General features: G+C 35.6%; 1 protein-coding gene across 1 annotated transcript in view; it reads right to left on the bottom strand.

Annotated features, from left to right (window-relative positions):
- Positions 1-25,950, bottom strand: part of SLC26A7 (solute carrier family 26 member 7) — a 228,662-nt gene that overhangs the window by 164,962 nt on the left and 37,750 nt on the right. The window contains exon 4 of the mRNA XM_066372472.1: positions 13,449-13,613. Within this exon, the coding sequence (XP_066228569.1) occupies positions 13,449-13,613 (165 nt within the window). The remainder of the gene's footprint in view (positions 1-13,448; positions 13,614-25,950) is intronic.

The raw sequence follows: 25,950 nt of genomic DNA, 5'->3' as shown, positions 1-25,950 counted from the left end.
CATATAAAAAATAAGTTAGGCCTGATTTCATTTACTTTTCTTGGGAATATAAGGAATTTATGACAGTGTTCAGTGGCTCCCTTTGATATAAATATCCCAGAAATTTCAGGATAACTTTTCTAAGAACCAGTGGAAAGCTTTAATAGAGTTTAACACTTCTGAGAGAAACCCCTTACCTTAGGATACTAGTTAACAGGTTTCAATTAGAAGCAAAAAAGTAACCTATCTGTCCTTAGCTGGTATTGGTGACAAGTGCTCTGTGTGCATGCCACATATAGAAAAGAAAGTATTTTTGCCATGTCTACTTCTTGAGATCTATGGAAGGTCTGTTTTATAATCTGATAGGGCACAAATAAGCACATACCACTACCTGTATCTGACTCAAATTGCTCCATAAAAATTTGCATTGAGTCAAGAACACTTGACTTTTCAGAACAACGAAAGCAATAGATATTTTAGCTATTTGAACTAGGTAATTTGATTATTTTGGTAACATAGAAACAGCTTATTTCTTAGAAAGAAAACACTATAAAACCATTATAGTAGCAGAAGATATAGACCCAAACCTATAGTGACCTAAGAACAGAATAAAGGTAGAAGGCTATGCTTTCTTTTAAAATTGATAGTAAAGATTACTAGTACCAGAATTAATTAATGAATATTTTGATTAAACAAACCTGAATTTTTTAAGAAATATGAGTACTCCAGCTGAGACAATTAAGAGTGGTGAATGGCTCATTGTACAAGAGTTTCAAATATTTTTTATATTAATTTGTGCTCCAAGAAATATTAGTAACATTTCTTTCTCATCAGTCTAAGTAACTTCCCTCCAAAAATTAATAGTTGTAAACATTCAGAAGTAGGAAGCACAGAGTAAAATCTCATAAATGTATTAATTCACTCTCTTCTAACACAGCCTTATTTTGTCCTCTGTTCTAACCTCTGAGCTGATCTCAGCTCTGCTAGTTTACATTTCACCTAAAAGATCCAAATGAAATTTCATATTTAAATTATCACCACCAGATTCCATGCCAAAGTATACTTTCTAAATGTTCCAGTGTAACCTATCCTATACATGATGCAAAATTTCACACATGATGCAAAATTTCTTTTCTAATCTAATGGTTAAATCATCATAATTTTTTACATAAAAATATCAGCATTTATTTAGAAACCCTGGCAAAGAAACAAAGTACTATTCTAAACTAACAGTACAGGGCTCTGTGATATTGAAAACCAAAAGCAAGTTTTCTTCATTTCTCATCAACACAAAGCATAGTAACTGCTAACCTCTGAATAATGTGAATTTAAATTTATCCATTTAAAAATATTTGTCTGATGATTAGTGACATTGACCATCTTTTCATATGTCTCCTGGCTATCTGTATGTCTAATTTGAAGAAATGTCTATTCAGGTCCTTTGCCTATTATTTATTAAATTGTTTGCTTATTGGTCTTGAGATTTATAAGTTATTCATAAATTTTAGATATTAATTTCTTATCAAATTTATCATGAATATGTTCTGCTAGCCTGTGTGTTGTCTTTTTCTACCAAAATACCAATAGTGTATTTCACAGAACTAAAACAAATGTTCCAAAAATTTACACTGCTGACAAAAATTAAAGGATATTTCAAAATGAATATGAAGTGATAAAAAAGGAAGCATTATCCCTGGCCAGCTGGCTCAGTGGTAGAGCATTGGCCTGGTGTGCAGGAGTCCTGGGTTTGATTCCTGGCCAGGGCACACAGGAGAAGCGCCCATCTGCTTCCCTACCCCTCCCCTCTCCTTCCTCTCTGTCTCTCTCTTCCCCTCCCGCAGCCAAGGCTCCATTGGAGCAAAGTTGGCCCAGGTGCTGAGGATGGCTCTATGGCCTCTGCCTCAGGCGCTAGAATGGCTCTGGTTGCAACAGAGCATTGCCCCAGATGGGCAGAGTATCACCCCCTGCTGGGCATGCAGGGTAGATCCCAGTTGGGCACATGCGGGAGTCTGTCTGACTGCCTCCCCATTTCCAACTTCAGAAAAATACCAAAAAAAAAAAAAAGGAAGCATTTGACTTTATTAAACAAGAATATTAGAAAGGCAAATGACAAGTCAAAGAAAGTTGTATTATGCAAATGAGATGCAAAATCAACTTTTATTTCATTGGTGAAAATGCACTATATGAAAGGCTGAAAGTACTGGAGTATCTGCACATTCTCTGACCCCCTAATTTTTGTGAGCAGTGTACATGAAAACACAAAAGACCCCAAATAGACACAGAATCTTGAAAAAGAACAAAATTAGAATTGTGTTACCTAATAGCAAACTATACACAAAGCCATAGTAACCAAAACAACATGATACTGACATAGAAACAGGCATACATATCAATGAAACAGAATAAAGCATCAAACCATGCTTATATGTTTTTTTTAATATTTGACAAAAATGGCAAGAATATACAATGGGGTAAAGACAATAATCTCTTCAATAAATGGTGTTTGAAAACTTGGATAGATTTGTGCAAAAAAATGAAACTAGATCACTCTACACCAGAATAAACTCAAGGGAGTGATGTCAGAGAAATGGTGCATTTTCATCAATGAAATAAAAGTTGGTTTTGCATCTCATTTGCATAATTAAACAACTTTCTTAGAGTTGTCATTTGCTTTTCTGATGTTCTTGTCTAACAAAAAAAAAAATCAGTTCAGAGAAATGGCACCGTGAGGGGTGCTCCCAATATCTCCCCTTGAAAATTCAACAAATTCAACAACTAAACACAGAGAAAAAAATCTCAGGAGCAACTGAAATATACACACAGCAGACAAAGGTATGATTAGGTGAAAAGGTGACTGAATATATAATCCACTCTGAAGGAAATAAGACAGAGAATGGGGTATTTCACTTTCCTCACTGATCTGAGGAAGGAGCACTTTTGTCTAAAGCTGAGAGAAGTGGAGGGTCTGATGCAGAGGGAAAGAGCAGGGCTAGGGTGGATGATCAAGCAGGAGAAAGAACATGCTAGCTTTGCCTGAAATCACAAATGAGGGGTGTGCATGGATGGCAGGCTGTGCACTCCCCGCTTCACGAACATGGGAAGTATGCAAGTAGCTCCACCTGGCACCACTGGCATGGGTCCACATGTGTGTGGGCTGGAGGACTTAGCCCAAGATTATCAGAGATAGACATCTACGTGGGCTGTTACTGGCATCTTTGTGCATTCCCAGTTCTACAACTACCAGCACAAGACGTGTGCAAATGCTGAGATCCCCAGGCGTGGAACTGCTCAGGCGGGGCACTTCCACAGGGCTGATACAGGCTTCAAAACACATCCCTGTATTCCCAGCTCAGACTGAGATCACAGGTGCTATGTGCCTAAATGGGGGGTTACAGACATCTGTGTGCACTGCTGAAGTCATGGGGGCTGGGTGTGCACATGGCTAGTGGTGGGCTACCAAAGAGTGCACAAGGGAGAAGCCTGTGGAGATTAGACCCATGAAGCACTAAGGCATACTAGACATGCCCAGGGGCCCTTAGAAAGGCACTTGATCTGCAATCAGCTCCCAGCCCTGCCTACTCTTACTGGCAGCTCTGGTTGGCACTGCCTTACCCAGGACGGTGCTTTGAGTGGTACTGGAGGAAGGACCTGGCTGCTCTTAGAGCTTCTTGCTTTGCAAGCAGTGGCTGGGGTGAACCTCACAGCTAAGTCCCCAGGCTGCTGGTTCAGGTAGAAAAGATATGGGAAGAGGTACCTGGAAAACTGAGACTCCCACTGTCAGAGCCTCCAAGCCCTTACAAGCCCCCCCTACCAACAGGACTGAGGCCCAGTCTACATTATCACCACAGCAACACAACAGCAAACTTCTGCCCAAGAGCCTCACAGAAGCAAAACCTGTAGTACAGGGCCACCTGCAAAAAAAAAAAAAAAGCTACCTCTCAAAACTATTAAAAATTACATTTTTATAACTTTTTTTCTTTTTTTCCCATTTTGGTCAACTTATCTTCTTCCTTTTTAAATATTTTCTTTTCCTTTTGAACTTTATTATCCATAGTTATTACATTTTTTAGTATTGTTTTTAATGATGGCTTCATTCAAAAACTTTTACATTTTTTTTTCTTTTCTTTTTCTATCATTTGAAAAATTATTAATTTTTGGATTTATATTTTTCTTTGTGGCATTTTGCAAATTTTTACTTCATTTTTTATCTCTTTTGTATTCTTTTCTCAGTTCTGGTTTCTTGTTCTCTGTAGTTTTTGTTCCACTTATTATAGAATTTTCATTTTCCACTGTATCTTTCAATCCTTATTTTATTTTTTAATTATCTTTTATTAGTGTTACTAACAATACCACTCTCAAATGCCATTAATGAAAAAGAAATCAAACATCATAAATACAAAAGACTGAGATATGGCTCAGATAGATGATGAAAAATCTCTAGAAAAAAATTTTAACTGCTTGGAAACCTTAAAGTTAAGTAACAGAGATTTAAACATTGAAGTCCTAAAAATACTCAAAAAAATACAAGAAAGCACAGAAAGGCAATTTAGAGAGCTCATAAGACAATTTAATGAACAAAAAGAATACTTCACCCAGAAAATTGAAACTATAAAAAGGAATCAAACAGAGATGAAAAACTCAATACATGAACTAAAACATGAGCTACAAGCTTAGCAAATTGAACAGAGGAGAAAATTAGTGACATAGAAGAGAGGTAACTAGAGATACTACAGAAAGAAGAGGAGAGAAACTCACAAATTTTAAAAAATGAGAAAGTCCTACAAGAGTTGTCTGACTACATCAGAAAGAGCAACATAAAAATAATGGGTATATCAGAAGGAGAAGAGAGATAAAATGGAATAGAGAACATATTCAAACAAATAATGGACAAGACCTTCCCAAGCCTATAAAAGAATTAGAGCCTCCAATCCAAGAGGTAAACAGACCAACGAGTTACCTTAACCCAAAAAGACCTACTCCAAGACACATTGTAATGAAATTATCACAAACCAATGCCAAAAAAAAAAATTCTCAAGGCAGCCAGGGAAAAGAAGAACACAATTTAAAAAAGAAGGTCCATTAGACTATCATCTGATTTCTCAGCAGAAACTCTACAAACCAAAAGAGAGTGGACCCCAATATTTAAAGTACTGAAAGAGAGGAACTTCCAGCCAAAATTACTATATTCATCAAAGCTATCCTTCAAATATGAAGAGGAAATAAAAACATTCACAGATATAGAAAAAATGAGAAAATTTATCACCAGAAAACTCCCACTTCAGGAAATGCTAAAGGGGGTTATTTGACCAGATACAAAGAACAGAACAAAACAAAATTACAAGTAAAGGCTCCAACAAGATCACAATATAATCAAGATTAATCTGTGACAACAAAAACAAAAAAAAGGGGAGAGGACAAAGATTAACAGTAGTAAAGGAGGATAGAGGGCAGAAGCATTCATGAGATGATGTACTACAATGAATATGATATATATCTTTTTTATTACCTAATGCTAACCACCCCTGATAAAAGCACTACAGAAACACACGTCTTTAAAAAAAAGAAGATAAAGAGAAAAGAAGTATGGAATACAACCAAACATAAACAAATGAGAGAAAAATAAAAGAGAAGAACCAAACAACATGCAGAGCCATATATAAAATGGCAATAGAAAACCCTCAACTGTCAATAATTGCATTAAATGTAAATGGACTGAACTCACCAACAAAAACATACAGAGCACCAGAGTGGATCAAAAAAGAAAATCCAACTCTATGCTGCCTTCAAGAAACACATCTAAGCTACAAGGATAAAAACAAATTCAAAGTGAAAGGCTGGAAAACAATTCTTCAAACAAATAATATCCAGAGAAAAGCAGGTGTAGCCATACTCATATATAACAATGATGCCTAAAAGACAGTAAAGGTAATCAGAGACAAAGATGATCATTTCATAATGATAAAGGGGACACTGAATCAAGAAGACATACCACTTCTTAATATATATGCACCAACCACGGAGCACCAAAGTGTATAATACATCTACTAAGTGATCTAAAAATAAAAACCGACAAAAATACAATTATACTTGGAGACCTCAATACACCTCTGAAGACTCTAGATCATCCATACAAACAGAAAATCAATAAATAAATATTGGCCTTAAACAAAACACTAGAACAATTTGATATGATAGACATCTACAGGACATTTCACCCCAAAATGACAGAGTATACATTTTTCTCCAGTGTACATGGAACAGTCTCAAGAATTGACCATATGTTGGGCCACAAAACTAACATCAACAAGTTCAGAAATTATACCAAGAATATCTCTGACCACAAAGCTCTGAAACTAGAATTCAACTGTAAAAAAAAAAAGTAAACAAACCCACAAAAATGCAGAAATTAAAAAACGTATGTCTAAAAACTGAGTGGATCAAAGAAAAAATAATAGCAGAGATCAAAAGATATATACAGACAAACGAAAATGACAATAGAACATATCAGAATCTCTGGGATGTAGCAAAAGCAATAATAAGGGGGAAGTTCATATCACTACAGGCTTATATGAACAAACAAGAAAGAGACCAAGTAAACAACTTAACATCACATCTTAAGGTACTAGACAAAAAAGAACAAAAGACACCCAAAACTAGCAAAAGAAAGGAAATAATAAATATCAGAGCAGAAATAAATGAAATAGAGAACAAAAAAATATAGAAAAAAAATCAACCAAACAAGAAGCTAGTTCTTTGAAAAGATCAACAAAATTGACAAACCATGGCAAGAATGACTAAGGAAAAAAGAGAAAGAACTAATATAAACAAGCCAAAAAGAAAGAGGAGAAATCACCACAGATATCATAGATATAAAAAGAATTATCAGCCCTGGCCAGTTGGCTCAGTGGTAGAGCGTCGACCTGGCGTGCGGAAGTCCCGGGTTCGATTCCTGGCCAGGGCACACAGGAGAGGCACCATCTGCTTCTCCACCCCTCCCCCTCTCCTTCCTCTCTGTCTCTCTCTTCCCCTCCCGCACCCGAAGCTCCATTGGAGCAAAAGGATGGCCCGGGCACTGGAGATGGCTCCTTGGCCTCTGCCCCAGGCGCTAGAGTGGCTCTGGTTGCGACAAAGTGACGCCCCGGATGGGCAGAGCATCGCCCCCTGGTGGGCGTGCCAGGTGGATCCCGGTCGGGCGCATGTGGGACTCTGTCTGACTGCCTCCCCATTTCCAGCTTCAGAAAAATACAAAAAAAGAAAAAAAATAAAAGAAATAAAAAGAATTATCATAGAATACTATGAAAAACTATATGCCACCAAATTTAACAATCTAGAAGAAATGGAAAAATTCCTAGAACAATACAATCTTTCTAGACTGAGTGATGAAGAAGTAGATAGCCTAAACAGACCCATAAGCAAGGAGGAAATAAAAACAACTATAAAAAACCTCCCCAAAAATAAAAGTACAGGGCCAGACGGCTATACTAGTAAATTCTATCAAACATTCAAAGAAGACTTGGTTCCTATTGTACTTAAAGACTTCCAAAAAATTGAAGAAGCAACACTTCCAAACACATTTGATGAGGCCAACCTAACTCTCATTTCAAAACCTAGCAAGGACAACCAAAAAAGAAAACTATGGACCAATATCTCTAATGAATACAGATGCAAAAATCCCAAACAAAATACTAGCAAATCAAATACAACAATGCATTAAAAAAAGAAATCATCATGATTAAGTGGGACTCATCCCAGAATCATAAAGATGGCTCAACATACATAAAATAGTTAACATAATACACCATATCAACAAAACAAAAAACAAAAACCATATGATCCTATCATTAGATGCAGAAAGACATTTAATAAAATACAACATCATTTTATGGTTAAAACACTCAACAAATGGATGTAGAAGGAAAATATCTCAACATAATAGAGACCGTTTGTGACAAACCATCAGCTAACATCATATTAAATGGTACAAAGTTAAAAACTTTTCCTATAAAATGAGGAGCAAGTCAAGGTTGCCCACTCTTTCCACTCTTATTCAATGTAGTGCTGGAAGTTCTAGCCAGAGCATTCAGACCAGAGTAAGATATAAAAGGCATTCATATTGGGAAAGAAGAAGTAAAGGTTTCACTTTTTGCAGATGATATGATCTTGTACATTGAAAACCCCAAAGACTTCACAAAAAGACTATTAGAAACAATAAACCAATACAGTAAGGTCGCAGGATACAAAATTAATATACAGAAATCTATTGCCTTTTTATATGCCAAAAATAAAACTTCAGAAAATGAACTCAAAAAAATAATCCCTTTTATAGTTGCAACAACAAAATAATTGAATACTTAGGAATAAACATAACAAAAATGTAAAGTACCTATATAATGAAAACTACAAAGTATTGTTAAGGGAGATCGAAAAAGATACAATGAAATGAAAAAAATATTCCTTGTTCCGGGACAGGAAGAATAAATATAGTTAAAATGAGTATTTTACCCAAAGCAATATACAAGTTTAATGCAATTCGCATCAAAATTCCAATGTCATTTTTTAAAGAAATGGAACAAAAATCATCAGGTTTATATGGAACTATAAAAAACCCTGAATAACCAAAGTAATCCTAAGGAAAAAGAACAAAGCAGGGAGCATTACAATACCTGACTTCAAATTATATTATACAGCCATGGTCATCAAAACAGCATGGTATTTCCAGAAAAATAGACACTCAGACCAATGGCACAGAATAGAGAACCAAAAAATAAAACCACATATATATGGTCAAATAATCTTTGATAAAGAAGCCAAAAACACTCAATGGAGAAAAGAAAGCCTCTTCAATAAATAATGCTGAGAAAACTGGAGAGCCATGTGCAAAAGAATAAAACTTGACTACAGTTTGTCTCCTTGCACAAAAATTAATTAAAAATGAATCAAAGACCAAAGTATAAAATCTAAAACAATAAATTACATAAAAGAAAACATAGGTACTAAACTCATGGACCTTAAACATAAAGAACATTTTATAAATTTGACTCCAAAGGCAAAGAAAGTGAAGGCAAAGATAAATAAGTGGAACTACAGCAGACTAAGTAGCTTTTGCACAGCAAAAGAAACTGACAACAAAACAGACAGCCAACTAAATGGGAGATATTTTCAAACAACAGTTCAGATAAGGGCATAATATCCAAAATATATAAAGAATTAACAAAACTCAACAACAAACAAGCAAACAATCCAATAAAAAAAATAGGAAGAGGACATGAACAGACACTTCCCCCATAAAGAAATACAAATGGCCAATAGATATATGAAAAAATTCTCTTCTTCACTTGCTATTAGAGATATGCAAATAAAAACTACAATGAGATACCACCTCACACCTGTTAGATTAGCTATTATCAACAAGATAGGTAATAACAAGTGTTGGAGAGGCTGTGGAGAAAAAGGAACCCTAGTTCACTGTTGGTGAGAAGGTAAAGTAGTACAACCATTATGGAAGAAAGTACGGTGGTTCCTCAAAAAATTAAGAATAGAACTACCATATGACCCAGCAATCTCTCTAATGGGTATATACCCCAAAAACTCAAAAACATTAATACACAAATTCACATGCAGCCCCATGTTCATCGCAGCATTGTTCACAGTGGCCAAGACATAGAAACAGCCAAAAAGCCCTTCAATAGAAGATTGGATAAAGAAGATGTGGAATACTACTCAGCCATAAGAAATGATGACATAGGATCATTTATGACAACATGGATGGACCTTGATAACATTATATTGAGTGAAATAAGTAAATCAGAAAAAACTGAGAACTGTATGATTCCATACATAGGAGGGACACAAAATTGACTCTTGGATATGGAAAAGAGTGCAGTCGTTACCAGGGGGAGGGGACAGGAGGAGAGGGAGGTGGTGGGGAGATGGGAGGGGTGTAAAGAAAAACAAATAAAAGGTAATAAAGGACAAGTTGGTGGGTATGCAACATTATCAAATGTCAAAATGATCAGGAGATGTTTTTTCTTATGTACTTTAATTGATCAATGTCACCCTGATAAAATTAATTGTCTAAATAAAATTTTAAAAATAAATAAAAGATTAAACTCAAAATGGATTAAAGACTAAATATTAGACACAAAACTATAAAAATCCTAGAAGAAAACATAGGCAGTAAAATCTCAGACATTTCTTGTAAAAATATTCTTTCAGCTATATCTCCTCAGGCAACAGAAATAAGAGAAAAGATAAACAAATGTTACTACATCAGATAACCTTACCCTTTTTTGCAATAGTTTTTCTGGTCACCTTCCAATAACTTGCCTACGCCACACCCTTTTTCCTTTACTTTAGATGAAGATAATATTTAATCTCACTTGTATTAGGTTTTAGCTACCTCTATTAAGTTACTCATCCCTGAGTTCCTCCCATATATATATCAGATACATATTCATAAATTTCTATTTGTTTTTCTTTTGTTAATTTTGTTTTTGTTAAAGGCCACAGCTAAAGACCTAGAAAAGTATAAAAAATATACTGCTTACAAAAATTAGGGGATATTTCAAAGTAAATATGAAGTGATAAAAAAAAAGCTTTTGACATTTTTATTCAACAAGAACATCAGAAAAGCAAATGACAAGTCAAAGAAAAGTTGTTGGATTATGCAAATGAGATGCAAAATCTACTTTTATTTCATTGGTGAAAATGCACTATACAAAAGGCTGAAAGTATACTAGAGTATGTGTACACTTCTTGATCTTGAAAGTGCACATCTTGCAATTTCCCAGTCCTTGCGATTCCCCTGCAACACAATATGCTGGCTGGAGAGCTATAGGACACCTTGATGCTGGCCAATCACAGACAATAGTGGCAACAGCACTTGGAACATCCCAAAGCATGATTATCAGATTGTGGAATCGCTTCCAAGAGACTGGCACAGTACAAAGAAGACAAGGGCAGGGCCACCCATCTGCCACAACAGCAAGAGATGACCACTACTTGACCTTATTGGCAAGAAGGTACAGGCACAGCAATGCAACAGAGCTACGAGGACAGTATCTTACTGTCACTAGATGATGGATATGCACCCTGACCATATGAAACTGGCTCCATTATGTTGGACTACATGCCTGGCAACCAATGTTATGTATTTTATTATCTGCTGAACACCGTAGAACCTGTGGTAAGATGGGCTGATGAGCATTGTCACTGAACCCATGATGAGTGGTCTACTGTCTTCTTCTCTGATGAGTCATGGTTCAGTCTGCAGCCTAACAATCAACATGTCCTGATCTGATATGAATGAGGAACACGGGAAAATCCACATTTCATGCAAGAAAGGGACTCCTTCAGTGGTGGTGGATCATGCTGTGGGCTGGCATCAGCATTGGTGGTTGTACCAACCTCCACATTATCAGAAGCAGATTGCTGACTGCTGTCAGTTATCAAGATGAAGTCCTGCACCCTATAGTCATACTCTATGCTGGCTCAGTTGGAAACTACTTTCTTTTCATGGATGATAATGCAAGACCCCACTGTGCATATCTCATCAACAACATGCTTCAGGAGGCAGGAATCAAACACATGGACTGGTCTTCACATTATCCAGACCTGGATCCCATTGAACACACTTGGGATGCACTGGGAAGATGTCTGGCAAACCACCCAATGCCTCTCACAACACTTCTTGAGCTGGAAGTTGCCCTGGAGAAAGTGTGGCAGAGGACCCCACAAGAACTGCTGTACAATCTGATCTTGTCCATGCCCCATCACTGTCAGTGTGGTTTGGCAGTGTTGGGTGACCATACACCCTACTGAACAGTCAATGTGTGGCACTCTCATCCAGTTTGACATGTTTTTGTTCACCTCCACCAATATGTCACTTCCTACTCAATCACAATAATTGAGTTTGCATATCATTTGAATAAGTAAAAAACTTTCTTTGACTTGTCATTTGCTTTTCTGATGTTCTTATCTAATTAAAAAATGCTCTTTTTTTATCATTCATATTCATTTAAAAATATTCCCTAATTTTTGTGAGCAGTATATATTTTTCCCTTCTTTACAACATAAAATTAAGTAATATGAAATTTGGTAACCATTAAGTTTATTAACAAGACAATAATTTTCACTTTAAGCTCCAATAGGATGTGATTTCCTAAACAGTCATATATTGTAGGCCAGCTTACTTTATAGCAAGAATAGACTATGTACAATAGGTCTGTATGTTGAAACTAATCACATATTTCTCTCTCAGAGTCAAGTGGTTTTTAATAACTGATTGTCTGTTATTGGGGATCCAGCCACCATTTTTAACCAGACCTCTAATTTTTATACATGCCAGTGTTCACAATAATGAAAAAATGTGATTTAGTATACTGTTAAACTTAGCCATAATCCTAGTAGATGGCTTCCACTAGAAGTTAGCAACATGTCTGGCTCACACACACACACACACACAAAAATTCTTTATTTTTTTTTTACCAAGTTTTCTAATTATATCATGTTCAATTGTTTATTACAGAAAATTGCTTCCAAAATTAATAGACATTACTTGTTAAACACTTTACTATCTTAAACCACATTTTTTTTTCTTTTTTTCTTTTTTATTTTTTTTGTATTTTTCTGAAGCTGGAAACAGGGAGAGACAGTCAGACAGACTCCCGCATGCGCCCAACCGGGATCCACCCGGCACGCCCACCAGGGGGAGATGCTCTGCCCATCCAGGGCATCGCTCTGCCGCGACCAGAGCCACTCTAGCGCCTGGGGCAGAGGCCAAGGAGCCATCCCCAGTGCCTGGGCCATCTTTGCTCCAATGGAGCCTCGGCTGAGGGTCGGGAAGAGAGAGACAAAGAGGAAGGAGAGGGGGAGGGGTGGAGAAGCAGATGGGCGCTTCTCCTGTGTGCCCTGGCCAGGAATCGAACCCGGGGCTTCTGCACGCCAGGCCGACGCTCTACCACTGAGCCAACCGGCCAGGGCCAAACCACATTTAAAATATCTGACAAGTTTATATTTAAACCCAAGTTGCTTTAACATAGAAATATCTTGGCCATGGCCTTTTGGCTCAGTGGATAGGGCATTGACCCAACATGCAAACATCCTGGGTTTGATTACTGGTCAGGGCACACATGAGAGAAGCAACCATCTTCTTTTCTTCCTCTTCCTTTCTCCCTTCTCTCTTCCCCTCTCACAGCCAATGGGTTCAAGCATTGGCCCCAGGCACTGAGGATAGCACAGTTGGTCTGAGTGTCAGCCTCAAGCAATGAGGATAGCTCAGTTGATGCAGGTATCAACCCTAGGTGGCAGTTGCCAGGTGGATCTCAGCTGGGGCATACATAGGAATCTCCCTTTCTAACTCCCCTCCTTTTATTTAAAAAACATATATATATCAGCATTATAATTAATAAAATGTTGCTTTGTGAAATATGCAGCCAAAATATATAAACAAAGACATATGGAAAACTTACATAAAAGAACTGAAATGGTCCATATATATAGGGTATTTTCATTCCCAAGAAATACTTGACTTGTGAAGTCACAACATTTGTGGCAGCCCCAGTTGTCATTGCACTAATCACAGTCTCTGTGAGAAGGAATGTAGCACTGCCCAGTTGTAGTGCATACATGGCCACCTAAGAGGACGAAGAAAAATAAAATTCCTAAGGTTGCTAGATGGATTAATATCTGACATGTTTTCATTTCACACAAACATAAAGAATTGATGTAAAAAGGGTTCCTACAATTTTATATATACAATGCCTTGAGTTTTCTTGAGAACATTACCAGGCTTCAAGAATCTAACTGTTATTAGAAACAGTAAAAATATTTCAATTAAAATTAACACGTTCTTTTTCCTAAATATTTTTTTTTCTTTTCCTAATCATCCATGTTAGCAAAAAATGCTCAAATCAATAGATGGTAATAAAGGTAATGAAAGGAGACTTGACATGGGGTGAAGAACACACAAATGCATTATATAGCTGATGTATAATAGATTGTGCAGCTAAAATTGTATATTTTATTAATCAATGTCACCCCAATAAATTCAATAAAAAATATTTCTAGTGACATCAGAGAAATGACAGTGTGAAAGATACTCCTGATCTCTCTCCTTGAAATTTCAACAAACTAAAAAACCATAACACAGAGAAGGAGGCCCAGCTGGGCTTGCAAGTGACTTGAAAGACTCAAACACTGGATGGACTAAAGGTTTGACTGGGTGAAAAGGAAAGTGGAAGGTGGACTCATTTCCGGAAGACTCTGGAAATGACAAAAGCAGAAAGACTGAGTTTTTCTCTTTCTTCACTGATCTGAGGGAGGAAGGCACTTTTAGGGTGGATTTTGTTTTTGAGCCAAAAGAAGTGAAAAGACTGAAGGGCAAAGGGGAAGAAGCTGAGTTAAGGCAGGCACACAACCAAGAGCAGAAATAGGCCAGTTCCCTAGACTGCCCACATTTCTGGGCTCCACATGCGATCTCTAGCACTGGATCTAAACATGGTCTGCAGCACTTTTTCTGTCTGCACGAGATTAACCTGTGAAGATTGGGCCTATGAGGTACTGAGACATGTTCAATCTTCATGCACCTGGCCCACAAAGTTTGGCCTGCATGGCACTTAGGCACACTCAATCTACAATCGGCTCCCACAGCACTTGCGAAGCTCAGGGTGCCCAGACACTTGGGCACCATCAGCTTGTGGCACATAACTTCTGCCCTGCCCACAGGCCTCAATTTTGAGTGGTATTGTAGGGAGGACCAGAGTGCAGCCACCCCAACCTCCCAAGTCCAGCATTGTGCCCCTTATTGTGTGAAGAATAGTGGTGGCAGATTCCCCACAGCTGACTCTCTGGGGCCACTCTCTCCTGTGATAAGCAGAGGTGCCCAGTGTTCAATCTCCTGCTCTGTTGGGATGTGGGGAAGGTGCCCAGAGAACTGAAACTGCCATTGCTAAAGCCATAAAATTGCAAAGTTCTAACAAGCCGCACCCACTAATGTGACTGCGGACCCATATATCATTATAATAGCAATGCCTCAGTGGAACTCTACCCAAGAATCTCACAGAGGCAAAACTTATAATACTATACCACATGCCAGGAAAATGAAAAAGTAACCTCTCAAAACTGAAAAAAAATACATTTTTATTTTGTTTTTTCTCATTTTTCTTTTCTTATTCTACTTTCTCTTTTTTACATTTCAACTTCATTATCCTTAGTTTATATATATTTTATTCTTATTTTTCATGATGATTTTATTTCTGATACTTTTACTTTACTCCTTAATTTTTCCTCTTCCCTTTTCTTCTTCTTTCTTTTTATTTTCCCCTCTCATATGAACTTCATTTTTCTTCAAATTATTATACTTTTTACTCATTATTTTTTGTGGTATTTTTGTTTTTATTTCATTTTTTTCTTTCATTTCCCCTCAATTTCTACTTTGTTCTCTGTAGTCTTTGCTCTATTTATCATTATTTATATAATTTTAATTTTTCCCTGTATTTTATCAATTTTTAATTGTTTTTAGTTATCTCTTGTTAGTGTTATTAACAATACAACTCTCCAATGCCATCAACAAAGAAGAAATCAAATATCATGGATACACAAGACAAAGACATAGCTCAGATAGATGTTGAAAAATCTCCAGAAAAAAATCTCAATTACATGAAAACCTTGGATATAACTGACAAAGAATTCAAAAATGAAGTTCTCAAAATACTCAATGAGATATAAGAAAACACTAACAGGCAATTTAGTGAGATCAAAAAAATAAATTAAAAAACAAAAAGAGTACTTCACCAAGGAAACTGAAACTATAATAAAGAACCAGAGATGAAGAACTCAATACATGAACTGAAAAATGAGGTAGTAAGCTTAGCTAATAGAAGAGGCCAGATAGAGGAGAGAATCCATGACATTGAAGACAGGCAACTAGAGATACTACAGAAGGAAAAAGAGAGGGACTCATGAATTAAAACAAAATGAGAAAGCCCTATATGAATTGTCTGACTTCATCAAAAGAGCAATAGAAGAGTAATGAGTAAATGAGAAGAAGAAGAAAGGAGAAAGGACATGCAGAACATATTCAAACAGATAATCAATGAGAACTTTCAAAGCCTGTGGAAAAGGTTAAAACCTCAAATCTAAGAAGCAAACAGAAACCACGTTACCTCAACCAAAACAGACCTATGCCAAGGCACATAATAATAAAGTTATTGCAAAACAATAACAAAGAAAGAATTATCAAGGCAGCTGGGAAAAGAAGAATATAACATGTAAAGAAAGACCTATTTGGTTATCATCAGATTTCTCAGCAGAAACTCTACAAGTCATAAGAGGGTAGACCCCAACATTAAAAGTACTGAAAGAGAAGAACTACTAGCCAAGAATACTATATCTATGAAACCTACTCTTCAAATATGAAGGAGAAGTAAAAACATTTACAGACATAGAGAAGCTAATAAAATTTATCACAACAAAACCCCTATTGCAGCAAATCCTAAAGAGGTTATTTAACCAGACACAAAGAACAGAAAAAAAACAAAACTACAAGTAAAAACTCCAACAAGATCAAAATAAAAACAAAGATAATCTGTGACAACAATAACATAAAAAAGGATAAAGATCAGCAGTATTAAAGGAGTATGGAGTGTAGAAACACTATGAGATAATGAACTTTTGTAAATATGATGATCTTTTTTTAAATAATGTAATGGTAACCACCCCTGAAAATGCCACTACTGAAACACATAGCTTAAAATTATACCAAGTATATTCTATGACTATAAGACTTAAAATTAGAATTCAACAGCAAAAAAAGAAGTAAAGAAACCCAAAAAGTGTGAAACTTAAACAACATACTTCTAAAAAATAACTGGATCAAAGAACAAATAAAAGCAGAGATCAAAAGATAAATACAGACAAATGAAAATGACACCACCACATATCATAATCACTGGGACACAGCAAAAGCAGTGATAAGAGGGAAGTTTATGTCATTACAGGTTTATATCAAAAAACAAGAGAGAGCCCAAGTAAACACTTAACATTATATCTTAAGGAACTAGAAAAAGAAAAACAAAGGCAACCCAAAACAAGCAGAAGAAAAAATAATAATAAAAATGAGAGCAGAAATAAATGAAAAAGAGAACAGAAAAACTATAGAAAAAAATCAATACAACAAAGAGCTGGTTCTTTGAAAAGATCAACAAAATTGACAAACCCCTGGCAAGACTCACAAAGGAAAAAAGAGAAATGACTCATATAAACAAAATCCGAAATGAAAGAAGAGAAATCACCATAGATATCATAGATATACAAAAGATTATTGTAGAATACTATGAAAAACTATATGCCACAAAATTTAACAGTCTAGAAGAAATGAGTAAACTCCTAGAACAATATAATGTTCCTAGACTGAATCATGAAGTAGAAAGCTTAAATAGACCAATAAGCAGGGAAAAAACAGACTCGACTATCAAAAACCTCCCCCAAAATAAAGTCAAGGGCCAAATGGCTATACTAGTGAATTCTACCAAACACTCAAAGAAGATTTGGTTCCTATCTTTCTCAAAGTCTTCCAAAAACTTGAAGAAGAAGCAATACTCCCAAATACATTTTATGAGGCCAACATAACCTCAAACCAAAATCTGGTAAGGACAACACAAAAAAAGAAAACTACAGACCAATATCTCTAATGAATACAGATGCAAAAATCCTAAACAAAATACTAGCAAACCAAATACAAAAACACATTAAAAAATTAATTCATCATGATCAAGAGGGATTCCTCACAGAAACACAGGGATGTTTCAACATATATAAAATGATTAATGAAATACACCATATCAACAAAACAAAGGACAAAAACCACATGATCCTATCAATAGATGCAGAAAAGGCATTTGATAAAATACAACATCCTTTTATGCTTAAAACACTCAACAAAATGGGTATAGAAGGAAAATATCTCAACATAATAAAGGCCATTTATGACAAACCATCAGCTAACATCATACTAAATGGTAAAAAACTGAATACATTCCTCTAAAATCAGGAACAAGACAAATTTGCCCACTCTCTCCACTCCTATTCAATATAGTGCTAGAAGTTCTAGCCAGAGCAATCAGACAAGGGAAAGAAATAAAAGCATTCGTATTGAAAAGGTGCCAAAAACACACAATGGAGAAGAGAAAACTTCTTCAATAAATGGTGCTGGGAAAATTAGAAAGCCAAATGCAATAGAATGAAACTTGACTACAGTTTGTCTCCTTGCACAAAAATTAATTTAAAATGGATCAAAGAACTAAATATAAGATCTGAAACAATAAATTACTTAGAAGAAAACACAGGTACTAAACTCATGGATCTTGGCCATAGAGAACAATTTATGATTATGACCCCAAATGCAAAGGAAGTAAAGGCAAAGATAAATGAATGGGGCTATATTAAACTAAAAAGCTTCTGACAGCAAAAGAGACTGACATCAAAACAGACAGCCAATGAAACAGAAGCTGATATTTTCAAACAACAGCTCAGATAAGGGGTTAATATCCAAAATATATAAAGAACTCACAAAACTCAGCAACAAGCAATCAAACAATCCAATAAAAAAATAGGAAGAGGACATGAACAGACACTTCTCCCAAGAAGAAATAAAAATGGTCAATAGATATATGAAAAAATGCTCAGCTTCACTAGCTATTAGAGAAACACAAATAAAAACTACAATGAGATACCACCTCACACCTGTTAGATTAGGTATTATCAACAAGACAGGTAGTAAGTGCTGGAAGGCTGAGGAGAAAAAGGAACTCTCACTCACTGTTGGTGGGAATGTAAAGTAGTACAACCATTATGGAAGAAAGTATGGTGGTTGCTCAAAAAATTAAGAATAGAATTACCATATGACCTAGCAATCCCTCTACTAGGTATATACCCCCAAAACTCAAAAACATGGGTATGCAAATTTACATGTACCCCATGTTCATTGCAGCATTCTTCACAGTGGCCAAGACATGGAAACAATGGAAATGTCCTTCAATAGAGGATTGGATAAAGAAAATGTGGTACATATATACAATGGAATACTACTCAGCCATAAGAAATGATGACATCGGATCATTTACAACAAAATGGTTGGATTTTTATATTATTATATGGAGTAAAATAAGTAAATCAGAAAAAGCTAAGAACTGTATGATTCTATACATAGTTGGGACACAAAATTGAGACTCATGGACATAAATAAGAGTGCAGTGGTTACCAGAACGAGGGTAAGGAATAAGAGGGAGGGGCTGAGGGGAGGGGGAGGGGCATAAAGAGAAACAAATATAGGGAATTTTAACACCCCATTGACATCAATGGATCGATCTTCCAAATAGAAAATCAACAAGGAGTAGCCTTAAATAATACACTAGATTAGTTGAATTTAATTCATATCTTTAGAGCATTTTATTCCAAAGCAGCAGAATATACAGTCTTTTCAAATGGCCATGGAACATTTTCTATGATAGACCACTGGTTAGGATATGTGGACAAAAAAAAAAATTTTTCAGTAAATTAAGATGTGGCCACAGACTGCACCTGACAGACTGAAAGAAAGGTTACACAATGGCCTTGTGAACTCAGGGAACTAAGGTAAACACAGAAAGGTCTAAAATCAAACCTTTCTAAGTAAAAGTAGTTTATGGTGAATAGCCATGTCTTAGGAAGTTATTCTCTATCTAAATGAAGGTCAGTGACTGTTTTGAAGCCTGTTTTTTGCCTTTTGCATCTAAAATAATGTATCTGATAATATCCCTTTAAGAAGGTGTGACGGTAATCTTTTTCTGCCCCCTCAGGGCAGGTATCCTACCAGAGCAGGAACCAATAAACCCTCTTATTGTTTTTTATTGTTATTTTTATACTGTTTATTAACTTGCCTCTTTATATAAGAGAGATGTTTAAGTGTCTACATTTTCACTTTTGTGCCTCTTTATGTGAAAGATTTTACTGTATACATTTTCATTTTTTTTTAATTTTATTTTATTTATTCATTTTAGAGAGGAGAGAGAGAGAGGAGAGAGAGACAGAGAGAGAGAAGGGAGGGAGGAGCTGGAAGCATCAACTCCCATATGTGCCTTGACCAGGCAAGCCCAGGGTTTCGAACCAGCGACCTCAGCATTTCCAGGTCAATGCTTTATCCACTGCGCCACCACAGGTCAGGCTACATTTTCATTTGATGCATCCCAGAGATTTCCTTGCTTTGCTTTCTCCCACCTCCCTAATCTATCACAAATCTATTTTATATAGCCCCCTTACATCTTCCCCTTTGATTCTAATGTATAAAATAAGTGGTGAAATCACCATTTGCCAGAGCATTTTACAGGTTTGAAAGGTTTTTTTCATTGATGAACACAAAACAATTCTCAATAAATTTAAAAAGAAGAAAACTATCAAGTGTATTCTCTGACCATAATTGTATGGAACTATAAATTAATCACAGGAAAACAACTGAAAAACACACAAAGACACAGAGTTTAAATAACATGTCACTAAACAAAATAAAATCAAGAAAGAGTCAAAATAATCTAAAAATAATAAAAAGAAGAATACAAGAATCCCTGCTCTATGGAAAAAAGTCTTAAGAGAGAAATTTATAATATTCCAGGCTAGTCTCAAGAGATAACAAAAATCTCAAATAAACCATCTGACTTTACACTAAAAGAAACTAAAAAAAAAATAATAAACCAATCCAGAAATGAGTAGAAGGAAAAAAATAATAAATATCAAGCAGAAATAAACAAAATAAAGTCTTAAAAAAATAAGACAAAAGATCAATGAAACCAAGAGCTGGTTCTTTGAAAAGATAAACAAAATTGAAGACCTTTAATAAGACTCATTTAGAAATTGTTGGATTGAGTTTTCTTCCATCATTTCTCAGTATTAGAAATTTTACTAGCTTTTAAGAAAATAAAAATCAACTTAAAATGAGATACTCCCTCACTCCTATCAAAATGTCTATTATCAACAAAACAAGTAATGAGTAACAACAAATGTTTGAGAGGCTGTGGAAAGAAAAGGACCCTCATTTACTGCTAGTGGGACTATAAACTTGTACAGACACTATGAAAAACCTTATAGAGGTTTCTCAAAAAATTAATAAAGTTACCGTCTGACCAGGCAGTGGCACAGTGGATAGAGCATCAGACAAGTATGCAGAGGACCCAGATTTGAAACCCCAATGTCACCAGCTTGAGCACAGGCTCATCTGGCTTGAGCGCAGGCTCACCAGCTTGTGCACCGAGTCACTGGTTTGAGCATGGAATCATAGAACTGACCCATGGCAACTGACTTAAGCCCAAAGGTTACTAACTTGAGCAAGGAGTTACTTGCTCTGCTGGAGCAATCCCTCCCGCGGTCAAGGAACATATGAGAAAATAATCAATGAATAACTAAGGTGCTGCAGAAGAATTTATGCTTCTCATCTCTCTCCCTTCCTGCCCATCTGTCCCTATATGTCCCTCTTTCTGTCTCTATCTCTCTCGCTAAAATAAAAAAAAGTAAAAAACTATAAAGTTACCATATGACTCAGCAACCCCACTTCTGGGTATCTATCCAAAAAATTTTTGAAAAAAATTATTTATGAAGATATATGCACTGCTATGTTCATTGCAGCATTATTTATGGTAGCCAAGATATGGAAACAACCAAAGTGTCCCTAATTAGACGATTATATTAAGATGTGGTACATGAGGCCCTGGCTGGCTGGCTCAGTGGTAGAGCGTCGGCCTGGCGTGCAGAGGCCCCGGTTCAATTCCCGGCCAGGGCACATAGGAGAAGCGCCCATCTGCTTCTCCACCCCTCCCCCTCTCCTTCCTCTCTGTCTCTCTTCCCCTCCCACAGTCAAGGCTCCATTGGAGCAAAGATGGCCCGGGCGCTGGGGATGGCTCCTTGGCCTCTGCCCCAGGCGCTAGAGTGGCTCTGGTCCCGACAGAGCACGCCTCAGAGGGGCAGAGCGTCGTCCCTGGTGGGCGTGCTGGGTGGATCCCGGTCGGGCACATGTGGGAGTCTGTCTGACTGTCTCTCCCCGTTCCTTGCTTCAGAAAAATACAAAAAAAAAAAAAAAAAGATGTGGTACATGAATGCAATGAAATGTATGTATGTGTATATATACTACTTAGCCATAAGAAAAGATGAAATACTGCTATTTGCCACAATATGGATGGATCTTTAAAATATTATTATAAGCAAAATAAGTCAGAAAGAAAAAGTTAAGAATCATGATTTCACTCATATGTAGGATGTAAAACTGAAAGCCACAAATAAACAAGACAAACAAAAACTCGTAAACACAGAAAACAGTATGATGTTTAAGAGAGGAAAGGGAGAGTGAGGAGAGGGTAGTAAAACAAAAAGAGGGTCAATATATGGTGATTTAAAAAAATTGACTTTGGTTAATGAGTATGCAATGCAATATACATGATGTACCATAGAATTGTACACTTGAAACTTATATAATTTTATTAATCAACACCACCCAATAAATGTAATTATAAAAAGGTATATTCCAATAAAACAAAAGAATAATAATGCAAAAATACTAAACAAAAATTATTTTAAAATTTATTTAAAATATATTAAAAATAAAATTTTAATGACAAAATAAAACTATTCTTTTTTATATTTTTATTTTTTATTTTTTAATTAAAGTTGGCATTTCATATTATTTTATATTAATTTCATATATACAGCATACTGGTTAGATAATCATATACTGTATGAAGTGATCACCACAATAATTTTAGTACCAGCCTGATATCATATATACTTATTTAAAATATTATTGACTATATTCCCTAAGATGTACTTTGCTTTTTCATGAATATTTTGTAGATGCTACTTTCCAATTCTTAATTCCTTCATCTTTTTCACCGGCTTCCTCCCCAAATCACTTCCTATCTAGCAAACGTCAGTTTGTTTTCTGTATCTATAAGTCCATTTCTCTTTTGTTTGGTTTATTTTTTTCTTTATATTCTACATATAAGTGAAACCATGTGATATCTATGTCTAACTTATTTCATTTAGAATAATACCTACTAGTTTCATCCATGTCACAAATAAGATTTCATGCTTTTTTTTTTTACCAAGTAATAATCAATTGTGTATATGTACCAATTCTTTATACAGTCATTTTTTTGATGGGCATTACGGTTGCTTCCATATCATGGCTAATGTAAATAATGTTGAAATGAACATAAGGTAATGTAAGCTTTGATCATTTCATATTAGGGTTTTTTAATTTCTTCAAATATATTACTTGAAATTGCTGGGTCACAAGATTGTTATTTGTTTGTTTTTACTTTTTTAGGGGGTGATGCTGGTTAACATAATTATACAGGTTTCAGGTGCCCAATTCTACAACACATCTCTATACACTGTATTGTGTGTTCACCATCACCCTCATGTCAGGTACTCATCCATCATCACTATCACCCTTATATCCTGCTCTACCTACCTCCCCAACAATCTCCACAGTTTTCCATATCCACGACATTTTGTCCTTTAATGTTCTACCCTTCTAACTCCCTTACTCCACACCCCCACCCAACCACTGTTTCTGACAGTGGCTGAACCAATTTGCAAACCCACCAATAGTACACATGGTTTCTATTTTTTTCACATTCTCACCAACACTTGTTTCTTGATTTATTGATTATAGCCACTCTGACAGCTGTTATCATTATTTCTCTGATGATTAGTTATGTTGAGCAACTTTTCTTATGTCTACTGGCCATATATTTTTCCTGTTTGGAGATGTATCTATTCAGGATTCTGCTCATTTTTAACCAAAAAGGTTTTTTTGGTGTGGAGTTTTATGAGTTCTTTATAAATTTGGATATTAACCTCTTATCAGCTATATTAAAAAGGAATATCTTTAGTAGGTTACCTTTTTGTTTTGTTGATAATTTTCTTTGCTAAACAAAAATATTTTTGTTTGATATAGCCTCATTTGTTTATTTTTTTCTTTTGTTTCCTTTGCTCAAGGAGATATATCAGAAAAAATATTACTAAGAAATGTCAGAGATTACCACCTATCCTTTCTTCTAGACATTTCTTGGTTTTAAATTTTACATTTAAGTCTCCAACCCATTATAAATTTTTACTCCTATATTGATGCAAGAAGGTGGTATAGTTTCTTTTTTTTTGCATGTATCTGTACAATTTTCCAACACCTTTTATTGATTAGACAGTCTTTGCCCCACTGTGTTCTTTCCTTTCTTGTTATAAATTAATTGACCATCTATGCATGGGTTTTCTTCTGAGCTCTGTGTCTCTTTTTATGTCAGTACCATGATATTGTAATTATTATAGCCACGTAGTACAGTTTGATATCAGGTAGAATGATAGTTCCAACTTTGTTTTTCTTTCTCCAGATTACTTTTGGCCTGACCAGGTGGTGGTGCTGTGGATAGAGCATTGGACTGGGATGCGAAGAACCCATGTTCGAGACCCCGAGGTCGCCAACTTGAGCGCGGGCTCATCTGGTTAGAGCAAAGCTCACCAGCTTGGACCCAAGGTCGCTGGCTTGAGCAAGGAGTTACTCGGTCTGCTGAAAGCTCACGGTCAAGGTATATATGAGAAAGCAATCAATGAACAACTAAGGTGTCACAATGAAAAACTAATAATTGATGCTTCTCATCTCTCTCCGTTCCTGTCTGTCTATCCCTCTCTCTGATTCTCTCTATCTCTGTAAAAAAAAAAAAAAAAAAAAAGCTTACTTTGGCTTTCTGTGGTCTTTTTGATTTCACATAAATTTTTTGATTATGTTTTTTAGCTCTCTTAAAATTGCCATTGATATTGTGATACAGTTTTCATTGAATCTATGGATTGCTTTAGAAAATATAGATATTTTAATGTTAATTCTTTCTATTCGTGAGTGTAGTATATGTTTCCATTTATTTGTGTCTTCTTCCAGGACTTATAAATTTGCAAGTACAGGACTTTTTCTTCCTTGGTTAAATTTATTCCTTGGTTGTTGGTTTTTTTATGCAATTGTAAATAAGATTTTCTTCATTTCCCTTTTTGATAGTTCCAGGTGTATAAAAATGTAACTAATTTCTAAATATTAATATTGTATCCTATTTTACTAACTTTATCAGTTCTAATATTTTCTGTGGAATTTCTACATGCAGTATTATTTGGGTTCTTTACATGCAGTATTATGTCATCTGCAAATAATGACAGTTTTTCATTTCTAATTTGGATGCCTTTTATTTTTTTCCTTCTCTCTCTCTCTTTCTTTCTCTTTCTTTCTTGTCTCATTGTTGTGACTAGGACATCCAATACTGTGATCAATATAAATAGTGAAAGTGGACAACATTGTCTTGCTCCTAATCACAAGGTAAAAGTTTTTTATTTTGTTTCCCCCCCCCCCCACTGGGTATGATGTTAAGTGTGAGTTTGTCATATATAGTTTTTATGTTGAGTATGTTCCTTCTATTCCTACTTTGCTGAGCTTTTTATCATAAATTAATGCTGGATGTTGTCAAATGCTTTTTCTGTGTCTATTTATATGATCATATAATTTTTATCCTTCATTTTTTATGTGGTGTAGCAGGCTAATAAATTTGCAAATATTGTATCAACTTTGCAACCCTGGAATAAACACCACTTGATCATGGTGTATAATCTTTTCAATGCATTGCTGAATTCAATTAGTTACTCTTCCTTGAGAATTTTTGCATCTATGTTTTCAGGGATACTGTTCTTTCTTTCCTTTTTTCTATTATTTATTTATTTATTTATTTAGTGTAATATCTTTGGTTTTTTAATTAAGCTAATTCTTGCTTTGTAAAATGAGCTTGGAAGCCTTCCTTCCTCTTGAATATTTTTGGAATAGCTTGAGAAGAATAGTTGTTCATTCTTCTTTGGATGTTTGGTAAAATTCACCTGTGAAGTCATCTGGTCCAAGACTGTTGTGTTCCGTGAACTTTT

This window comes from Saccopteryx leptura, chromosome 3, assembly GCF_036850995.1.
Source record: "Saccopteryx leptura isolate mSacLep1 chromosome 3, mSacLep1_pri_phased_curated, whole genome shotgun sequence".
Lineage (NCBI taxonomy): Eukaryota > Metazoa > Chordata > Mammalia > Chiroptera > Emballonuridae > Saccopteryx > Saccopteryx leptura.
The sequence above is the reverse complement of the archived record's forward strand: the minus strand, read 5'-3'. Positions and strand labels throughout refer to the sequence as shown.